The sequence below is a fragment of the Perca flavescens genome, chromosome 4, assembly GCF_004354835.1.
Source record: "Perca flavescens isolate YP-PL-M2 chromosome 4, PFLA_1.0, whole genome shotgun sequence".
Lineage (NCBI taxonomy): Eukaryota > Metazoa > Chordata > Actinopteri > Perciformes > Percidae > Perca > Perca flavescens.
The window spans coordinates 14661018-14672318 of record NC_041334.1 but is presented as its reverse complement, the minus strand read 5'-3'; the positions used below and the strand labels follow the sequence as shown (position 1 = coordinate 14672318).

The window sequence follows — 11301 nt, the reverse complement described above, 5'->3', positions numbered from 1 at the left end:
ATGCCACTCCCAGTGCTGCTTACGCCCACAGCGTGGACAGAGACTGGTACTCTGACAATGAGATGCCAGCTGAAGCCCTGAAGGACGGCTGCAAGGATATCGCCAGACAACTCTTTGAAAACATCCCCAACATTGATGTAAGTCAAAAGCAAACATTCTAATACACACCTTATTATAAAGTGATATATCACTAGAAAACTCTCAGAGTTTCAGGTGATCATTTTAAGGGTTTAGTGCAGGGATCTTCAACAGGGGGTCCGGGACCCTAAGGGGGTCCTCAGAGTCAATGCAGGTGGGCCTCCAAATTATTGTTAAATTGTTTTTAAAAAGTCTTAACATGAATCCAACATATTATTAGCAAATATAAATCCCCATTGCTTACTGGCCTATAGTCAAGGTAGTTACTAAGGCCATCCACAGATGTGTGCCACATGTATGTTTAACATTAAAACATGATTTATAAAATCATGAGAACAATTATTAGGCTATTTGAATAGCTTAGTATTCTATGCAAAAAACATATGTATAAAGGCTTTAGGCCCCCCTACAAGTTATTGAATGCCCAGTTAATATGCAACTTAATTCTATACAATATATGTAGTAGGGGGTCCCTGCTCCATCTCGCTTTCAGTTAAGGGGTCCTTGGCTTAAAAAAACATTGAAGACCCCTGGTTTAATGTATTTAAAACTGGGCAGCAGACACTTCTCCACATCTACTTTTTGTCACCTGAAAGACTGGACTCACCAAATAGTTTAACCAGTTTTTGGATTTAGTAAACGTACATAAAAAAGCCTATATTCGAGACATCTTTAAAAGGTTCTTTTTTTTAAATAAATCCGCTTGAAACATTTTTTTTTTTTTGATTATTTTTTGGGCTTTTCCTTCCTTTGAATTTGACAGGACAACTAAGTGAGAAAGGGGATAGAGGGGGAAGGCATGCAGGAAATCGTCACAGGTCGGATTCAAACCCTGAACCTCTGCGTCGTGGCATAAACTTCTCAGTATATGTGCGCCTGCTCTACCCACTGACCCAACCCGGCCACGAAAACATTTAACTTTTAGCTGGAGACCCTATATCCAAAATGGCCTAATTAATTAGCTAACTACAGCTAATAAAATCTGCTAATGACGGTTGTCATTTCAGCAGTAACAGTAAAACAGCTACGACTAAGATTGTAATTTCTTTTATTCTGTTCTTGTGGCTTTCCAGGTGATTTTGGGCGGAGGCAGGAAGTACATGTACCCAAAGAACACGTCGGATGTAGAGTACCCCGACATCCCGAAGCACAGTGGCACACGAAAAGACGGCAGAAACCTGGTGCAGGAGTGGACTGACAGAGTGAAGGATAAAGTACATTTCTCAATTTGTTCCTCTCATTTCTCTGCTCCCTCTTTTATCTTCCCAATTACATTTTCCAAATTTCAAAGCAAGTGCAGTGCCACCCCTCACACTAGCGCGGTACATTTGTGTCTTTGTACAGAAAGGCCATTATGTATGGAACAAGAAGCAGCTCTTCTCACTGAACCCTAACAGCGTGGATTACTTATTGGGTGAGTTTCCAGTCTCAGCGTAATTATGGAACACTCATTGAAGTGTAAATGAAGAGCCATACGTGTATGCATTTGCTGTTGGTTTATGTTTTGCATGTAATACGCTATATTTTTCTTGAACCCTGCCTTGTCCAAGGAAAACTTAATTGTGGTTGTAGTTGAATGCTGTGTTAATGGGAAGTGGGAATGCCCCCCGAGGCGACTTGATCGCTCAAAGCAAAGTCTTTGAAGTGCTCTTTAGACATGTTTTTCCACTCTGCTTATTCCTTTTTTCAGCTGCTCATCCTTTGAACTAAAGTTATCCTTTTGTAAAGACTTTTGTTTTAACGTATTCTCATTAAAACAAGAAGAAATTCAAAAATTCTTTCAAAAATTGCCATCTGGCCACCATTGCTATGAAGTTTTGTCAGTTTTCAATTTCCACAAACCCTGCTGTGTCTGCATCCTTGATTCAGATTTCAAGTCAAGGACTGAAAGATGACCACCTTTGCGAAGTGTCACAATAAACATCAGATTTTTACCCTTCGAGGATACATAACGGTGTTAATTATTGTTATATAACACAACACAATACAAAACGCACCACAAAGAAGGAAAGGGTTGTGTACTATGGACTTTCAGAAGGCGGTGTTGGGGATAAGTTAGGAGTGGGTCAGGGTGTGTGTGTGTGTGGGTTCAGGGGTCGCAGGTAATAAGAGAACCAATCATTCCAGGGGAACACGGCAGGCAGCGGCTGACCCTTTTGACTTTTTTTTTTTTATCAGGTTGTTTTACATGACTGTCCTTTGCTGTTTTTTTGTTGCCTTTAACGTTTTATATCTTTAATATTTATGTCGGTTACATTCTAGTCATTTCCATATGAGTTGCTACAAAGCTAATTAAGCCTTTCAGCTCCACACAACTCTCTCTGTATTTCTCAGTATTTGAGCAGCGGTGCAATTCAGTGTGCTTTACATAAAACATTAAAACACAGTTAAAAATTAATACAAGTTAATAAAAAATAGTTAATACAAAATTAAAAGCAATGAAGTGAAGATAATAACATCTTCTGAAGAGTCCATGTTTTTTTAATCCTGCTGTCCTTGGTTACCTAGCAAGGATGGAGGGTGTTGCGCTATAACGGAAGGCTTGTATCATGTGGACGCGCCGACAGTGTTGTTGTCATTACTTAGAATTCCTCACGGGGGAGACAGAAACCACGCACTATAGCTTTAAGTTTAAGTTAACTCCCATTGAAGTGTAAATGAAGAGGCACATATGTATGCATTTGCTGTAGGCTTATTTTCTGTAATATCCTCTATTTGAAGCGTGCCTTCTGTTATTCCAGGGCTCTTTGAACCTGTGGATCTGCCATACGACTTGGAGAGGAACCGTAACACGGATCCCTCGCTGACAGAGATGGTGGAAGTGGCCATCAAGATCCTAAAGAAGAACCCCAGTGGGTTTTACCTGCTTGTTGAAGGTGAGTTTGTGGCGTCCTCGACTTTTGATTTGGGACCGGTTTCACAATGATCTGTCAGGCTGGTCTGCTGAGTTAATTAAGTCCCCGTTTCTGTTGGAGAAATTGCATATTTCATTAGTGAATGTCTCTTGAGACGAGGAGGCCTTCTAATACCTTTAGTGTTGCAGGCCCATCCCTCTGGAACACCCTCCCTGCATAATTCCGAAATGCTAGATCCCTGGACATTTAAAGAAAAAAACTCCTGAAACACCACCTGTTTACTACAGCTTACAGCTTCCTTTAGCTAAGCCACAGTAATTAGTAAAGTGTCCTTGGGTTTCTTGAAAGGCACTATATAAATACAAGTTGTTGTTGTTGTTGTTGTTAATAATAATAATAATAATAATAATAATAATATAATAATAATAATAATAATAATACAGTTTCTACCCAACGTTAGTAGGCTTATTAATGCAATAGTTTATTCATTACTACATTTTCCTAATTAAACTTCCTTCAAACCTTTAAATTACTTAAAATGTTTTCAGCAGCTTGAATCTGTTAATAGATCTACTGTTTTTTTCAGTTTAAATAGTCTTGATGTATCCAAAATATTGTATTGTAATATCTATCTATAAATTGCAGGAACATATTATATATATAACATATATGCACATATCTCTCGAACCGTTAGTCCAATGGATTTCAAACTTGACAGGTGTCTTGCGACGGGCACGAGTAAGTGCAGTGCCAATTTTGACATTGTATGGATTAGAAATGCAAAAGATATCGTTAACTATATAGGTAAAAGAAGCACACATTCACTTTTGCCGCTCTAGCCGCTGGCCACTCCCCCTCTCACACTGAGGACCAGAGACAGAGAACAGTGGAGCTTTGGCAGCTAAAATGTGGCATACACCTCAGACCCACAAAAATGTGCAAAGTAGCACTACTTTGCACATGGATCTGGACTGTTTTTGACTTTGAATAAACAAACGTTACAGTTTTTTACAATCCCTTTGCTACTAATTTCATAACCTTGATGTGATTTTTCAGAACTCTAGACACAAAACTCACAACGGTCATCACTTGTAACACAGGCTATCCAATGTTCAAAACATTGGATTGTGCATTCATATCTCTAAAGAAGTCTTGCACTTGCACAATCACTGGTTAAAAAAACAAATATATTGTGAAATACCATTGAAACATTACTTTAGATCACCCACACTCACACAAGTTCGTACAATCATTAAATATTGTAGTAGATGGTTTCATTTGCATATAGAGATGATTTTATGGAAAGTACCCCATGCCAATCTCTAGGTATGGTGAAGGGTATGTGATGATGTGGGGGTATGGTGAAGGGTATGTGATGATGTGGGGGTATGGTGAAGGGTATGTGATGATGTGGGGGTATGGTGAAGGGTATGTGATGATGTGGGGGGTATGGTGAAGGGTATGTGATGATGTGGGGGTATGGTGAAGGGTATGTGATGATGTGGGGGTATGGTGAAGGGTATGTGATGATGTGGGGGTATGGTGAAGGGTATGTGATGATGTGGGGGTATGGTGAAGGGTATGTGATGATGTGGGGGTATAGTGAAGGTTATGTGATGATGTGGGGGTATTTTAATGCCAAAGGCCAAGGGAACTTCATCAGGATGCATAGTATCCTGGATCCATGAAATAACTGGCCTTTAAAAATAAAAATCTGCTGGCCTTTATGGGAATTTAACATAGGGGTGTACTTATTTATGCCCCCTGTATTTTAAGGAAGAACATTTATTTATTTACGATACATTATTCATTCACAAAGAAAATTGGTGTCCTTAAAGATTGGATTTTTCCTCATTTTTTTAATTAAGGCATTAAGATCAATTTGCAAAAGATGATTATTTTATTCTTCTTTTTAGTCAACTTTAGCATGGGTGTCCTTATTTTTTCACGACTGTAAATTATATATCTCAATCATCAGTAGCGAGTTGGAAGAATTGGACAAGAAATTCCAAGGGCCTGAATCCATACAGTGCAATACTGTCAATACTGTAAATAGTCTGAAAAGTTGGTACATGGGACCATAGAAACAGTGTCTGGTAAACAGTAGTACAGTACAGTGAAGGTAGTACATGGGACCATAGAAACATTGTCTGGTAAACAGTAGTACATTACAGTAAAGAATGATGATGAAATATTACATCCATAGATACTGTATTCTAATTGGTTCATGCTCCACGCTAACTGGTGACAATGATTCTCGTTATCTTGAAACTTTCATGATCTAAACATGGAATATTGTTTGTCTGTTTCCATACAACTATGCATTAAGAGTAATGCAACAGTTACTTATCATTTTGAGTAGTTGTATGGATTGATAGTTAGATGATTGTAATGAAATGAATAGACAATTATCTGAAATGTAATGTGTGAATTGCTTTTTGAAATAGTAGTACTTTGATGTTAAGTTGTGTCATATTGAACAAGTGATCTTTGTTAAATGAACAAATGATCTTTTGTTTATGTGTATTGTATCCAAGCAATTGAAAAAAGTGTTAGTTTTGAAAAATGTGTATTTTGATCATTGGTTGTGAGTTTTGTGTCTAGAGTTTTGAAAAATGACGTCAAGGTTCTGAAATTAGTAGCAAAGTGATTGTAAAAAACTGTAATTCCCGAATTTAAGGACATTTCAGAATCCCACACATGCAAAGCACAACCAGCTACAAGTGCAGACACTTATAGGCAGGCTATCTATTTTATAAAACAAGACACATCTGTATGTGTGTCCGTGTTTGGGGGAAGGTAACCTGCACATCAGCAGACAACAGAACGCTTTAGAACAGCGGGGGGGGGACTCTCTTCCTGCTATTGTATTAAATTGCTGTGAGCTGGCAGAACATACGTTAATCTCGGAGATTATTCCTTCAGAGCGCTGTGCAATGCAAGAAAATGTCAGTGTTGAACTGGGCAGACACATCAGTTTTCATCAGACTCATCCTTGGTTGGGTTAATTAAGTCTCCAAAATAACCCCGCGTATCAAATCCATAATTCACCGTTAACCGTCAAACCACTAAACCTGTATGGAAATGAACACATCTGCTGAAATGTTAAATTCGTTAACGATCCGACACGAGACATCTCTCTCTCTCTCTCTCTCTCTCTCTCTCTCTCTCTCTCTCTCTCTCTGTTGATGAACGCAGATATGTGCTCATTAGTTCTCAGTTTTGGCCGGGTGGGTAGCGCACTGCCATGAGTCCATAAGGCTAATGTCTGATTACTCCACATTTTTATATAAAATAATAAATATTTTGTGATTACATTCTGAATCTGCAGCGTTCTCTGTCAGGTAAATACAGTAGTAGGCTACAATAGTCTCTGATGTAGAAGTAGCCTACACTGTAAGTCAGTAGTAGGCTATAAAGTGGAGTTGCATATTAAGTGGTGTGGGGTCCTTCTGTAAATCATTTTGGGGTACAATTTGGTTTTGATGAATTCTACAAGCAGCAATACCACAGGCCAAGTAATCGGTCGTTCCAAACAGGCACGTTTTCAACGGGCTCTGCACTAGTTGTATAAATTACGCATTTGTAATTTGTACATACATATTTGTGAACATATGCCTTTTCAACATGCACCTTAATGTTGGCATTATGTTTTTAAAAGGTCCCTGAATCTTATTTCCCCCCAAAAAAGTTACTCTAGCAGCTGGCTTATTTGAGATCTAGTCATGTTTTTAAGTGTGAAAAAACAATTGTCCAATTTCTGTAAAAAACTTATCAAACCAGATCTTACAGATGTGCAAACTTACAGATTTCTTAAAGGGGGCTTTACACAGCTGTTTTGTTTGTGAGATCCAAATAAAAGCGTTCTTTAGTGAAACCAAAATCTTTCCTGGTGTTGAGTCTGTTTATTGACATTGGAACAAGACTAGGATATCTGTGAATGGCCAATGTCAGCACAACATTTGATATAGAAGGCACAGGAAGGTTGTGCGTCCTTGGCCGAATCTGTTGAAAGAAGCATGGTTACAGTCAAACCCCAGCAAGTATGACAGTGATTGTTCGACCAGACTGAGCGGGAACAAAGTGGTCAGTATGTTTCAGAGTGCCTGCTGGATTGTTAAACACCATCTGAAAAGAAGGCAAAAGAACCTTCTGAGATTCTCCTGGTTGGTCCTAAAAATCACAGACAAACAAAAAATGACATCGACATTAGCACCTGGATTCACGGTCTCTGAAATACAGTGAGCGAGTCAGAAACCTTCGCATTATTTTTGATACATGATCTCAATTTTGAATATCACCAAAACAGCATTTTATCACTTAGAAATATACATCAAAACTTAGAGCATTCATTTCTCAAACTGACTCTGAGAAACTGGTGCATGCATTCATCTCTACTGCGACTACTATAACACTTTATTTGCAGGATTATCCAAACAAGCTGTGTGTGTGTGTGTGTGTGTGTGTGTGTTCGCACTTGTATGTCTTGTTGATTGTCTTGTGTATTCCTATTTCTATTCATGCTTTGTTTTAATGCGTATGCTGTTTTTAATGTGAAGCACTTTGGGTTTACGTGTAATGAAAGGTGCTATACAAATAAAATTGACATTTTTACAGCGGAATTATGGAGCCGTTCCAAAACCGACAATCTAACAAGCATATCATGTTCAAGCAGCAATCGGTCATGTTTATGGAGAGGAGACAGATGGCAGGGTTTAAACTTCTCTCCTCTCAAGCTGTCTTTTTTCATTCTTTACGCAAATGCTTTAGCGCTTCTCGTGTGTACAAATGAGTGCAACGCCACGAATGCCTTTGGGGAAAGACTTTCTGAGTGTGGTCACGTTTTAAACGACAAGTCATACAAACTTTGTTTGTTTACCCCTGGCATTGAAGTCACAGTGAAACAAGAGTTAGAACATCTTTAACTGTTTTAATGTGACGTTTTTACACGTGAACAGAATATGTGGCCAGGGGTATTGTCACAAGAAAAAAAAACGAATCCTTAAAATTATGCATGACTTAAATGTTAACAAGATGGAGCTGTAGGACTGTTCACCTCCACCCACACCTCCCTCACCTGCGTTGTTAAAGGAGAGTAAAGTTTAAATCATAAATTAGATTTCAGCCCCATTCTTTGGAGAAAAAGAATTGCCCGCTGATATCCAAACACACAGCACTTACTATGCTTGCTCTGCTAGCTACCCACCAGTTGACCCAACAGTCAAGTGCAGTTCTATATGATGGGAAGGGTTAGCTAGTTGCCTAAAATCATATTTGACTGAATGGATTCATGTAACCGCACCAGAGTTCATTTTCACATTTAACAGAGAGAGAGAAAAGAGAATTTGTACGCATATTCAGCATGTATCAATATATAAATTAGCAATTAACATAGAGACACAGAAATTTCACTGTGTCTTTAAGAGTCTAACAGGAAATATCTGCCCCTCTGTCAGGAGGACGTATTGATCACGGACACCATGAAGGCAAAGCCAAGCAGGCTCTGCATGAAGCTGTGGAAATGGACCGAGCCATCGGCCGGGCAGATCTCATGACCAGCATCCACGATACACTCACTATAGTCACTGCTGATCATTCTCATGTGTTCAACTTCGGAGGCTACACAGTCAGAGGAAACACAATATTTGGTACTGTATATAGCTTTTTTGTTTGGTAGTGCAGTGAGTTCCATTTTCAGTTTGGTTCCGTTGTGATGATGGGGTTTAATGCATCCACAGGTCTGGCCCCGATGTTGAGCGACATTGACCAGAAGCCCTTTACCTCCATCATATATGGGAACGGACCAGGTTACAAACTTGTTAACGGCGCGAGGGAGAATGTCTCCACTATTGACTACCGTAAGTAAAATCAAAAAGGAAAGATTACAGAAACTAAACTTGCTTGACTTTCTTAAATTTATATACTATATCTGCATTAATTTCACTGTAAATGGTATATTTTTATTATTCCCCAAAATAACCTTACAAATGTAGATATTGTGATATTACAAGCTGTTTGTCATACAAGAATAAATCTACTTCAGAAGAGTAGACATTTATCTGCATTAGAAAAGGATACAGTTTTAGTAAAGAGGATGACTTACTAAGGGGATTGCACTGCTTTTACACAAAACGACTTGCTACATGAGTTATTCAGTAATCTCAGATTAATGCTGCATAACTAACTTGCCAATAAACAAATTATTACGCATTTCCTTCCTCATAAAACATTTGCAAAGCCAATTTGTACTTTTGTTATTAATCCAGAATTGTTTACATCCACATTTGCAATCAGTATCCGACTTCCCTGCTTTTATTTTCACATAGCTGCATATCTCGGCTTATTACCGCCACCTGAGGATCATTAAAATAGTGTGAAACCATTGGCAGGACTTGTTCATGAGTGTTCTTGTGTTTGAATAAACAAAACAGCTCCACAGGGAACTTTTAACGCAGGGTGGACTTTTTCCTGCTTTAGGAGTCAAAAACAATGTTATCTTTACAACTTTTCACTGTGTCCCTGCCTTTCAGAGGATAACAACTACCAGGCCCAGGCCGCTGTACCTCTGAGCATGGAGACTCATGGAGGAGAGGATGTGGCTGTGTTTGCGAAAGGTCCCCTGGCTCACTTGCTACATGGCGTCCATGAGCAGAACTACATTCCCCACGTGATGGCGTATGCAGCCTGTATCGGCCAGAACAGGGAACACTGTATGTCAAGCAACGGGTCTGCCGATTTACGCCCCGTCCTCTCTAGCGTCGCAGCCCTTCTCACAGTCACCCGACTTCTGTGCTGACCTTTTCCCCTGATCCTGTTAATTCGCCTGTTTTAACCACTCATTCATTTTAAGATTTCAATTTGTTTTTTGTTGTATTTTTCTCGTTTTACTCTATACTATTTTGATCATGGGACCACTGTAAGGGCTTTGTTTTTGTGTTATGATAATTAATTGACAAAAGCATATACAGATGTCAGTTTTAGGCTGTTAAGGCAAAAATGTAAACACTACAAAAATAATCAGACACCCCTGATGCACTGAAATGAAAAGTGGTGTTACAGAGATCACCACACAATCAGAGATCTCAGTTGTGATTTGTCTATTGAATAATTAAAGGGTTTTTAGGGCCCATTAAGCCTCGTTGTTAAAAGTAAACCCTTTAGGTTTGAATAGTTAGATTGGATTTACAACTGTTTGAATACGTTTCATATTTTTTAAATGTGTAGTTAACATAATCTACCTCATAAACTTGCAAAAGATCTCTCATGTAATTATTGTGCGTTGAGGAGGTCTCATTTTGATGGACAAAATTTTTTTGCCGAAACCAGAGGCAACTGAATGTATAATTGACTAAAGAGCAAAAGATATATATTTCTCGTCATACATCTTGTGCATACTGGCAGAAAGCACTGGGAAAGCCCACCTACCATTATTGTGTCCAATAACAGAAGTTGTAAAACCTCTTAACCAATAAAAGAAATGTGTTTTGAACATCTTTTGCTAGTTTTGTTGACATTAATGGTTTCCTTAATGTTCTTCACAAATACGTAGCTTCTCCTAATTTTTCATTATTATAAAATAGTACTTTGGGTGTTACACTTTCTATTCAAAACTATTTGCAAATGTGTGTGGTGAGTTGTGCAACTGTATCTCAAAGTGTGTGTAATCAGAATTGTAAATGTGTGAGATTTGTGAATGTGTACAGGAATCTGCAAATGTATAAACCAATCTGTGTTTGCATAATCAGATTTGTAAATGTGTAAAAGAATCACCAAATCGGTATTGAGTTTTGTAAATGCGCGGACAAATCTGTAAATGCGCACGTAGAGATGCTCGGCTAATAAGTCTAAGCATTTTTGCTCCAAGAGCTGGAACTACAGACAAGTCATCATTTACACCGCAGGCCTCTTTGTCTTTTACACGTGACTTTTGCTAGACTTCTGCTGTGGCAGAGATTTGCAAATGTGTGGAGATTTGTCTGTTCCGCTCTTCTCCCACTGTGCCTCAGTAGCAATACAGCCTACACACCACCAGCTGGTGGTAGCAGTGATTTTAAGTGTGACATTGCTGGGCTGCATAGATATAGGCCCACACGTAGACGTTACGCTGCATTGTAAACCAACCAGGTTTTATGTTACTGTATATTGTCTGTTATACTGATGTAAGCTACACTGTTTGAAGTGACTTTATGTGGGGAGACTTCTGTTACGGCCGGTTGTTACTAGTCAGCGCTCAGCTCTCCTCTTTCAGTCTCCAAGGTGGAGTTGTAAATGAAGATTGACTGTATTTCCAGATATATATATAAAATAC

General features: G+C 38.8%; 1 protein-coding gene across 3 annotated transcripts in view; it reads left to right on the top strand.

Moving 5' to 3' along the window:
* The window catches only part of alpl (alkaline phosphatase, biomineralization associated), a 21026-nt gene extending 10540 nt beyond the window's left edge, over positions 1–10486 (top strand). For all 3 annotated transcript variants that reach the window (XM_028576381.1, XM_028576382.1, XM_028576383.1), the window contains 7 exons: positions 1–137; positions 1212–1352; positions 1483–1552; positions 2880–3014; positions 8450–8641; positions 8732–8851; positions 9524–10486. The exon at positions 1–137 is cut by the window's left edge and continues 39 nt beyond it. In XM_028576381.1, coding sequence (XP_028432182.1) covers positions 1–137; positions 1212–1352; positions 1483–1552; positions 2880–3014; positions 8450–8641; positions 8732–8851; positions 9524–9789 — 1061 coding nt within the window. In that variant the 3' untranslated portion in view covers positions 9790–10486. The remainder of the gene's footprint in view (positions 138–1211; positions 1353–1482; positions 1553–2879; positions 3015–8449; positions 8642–8731; positions 8852–9523) is intronic.
* Positions 10487–11301: the final 815 nt, after the last annotated feature.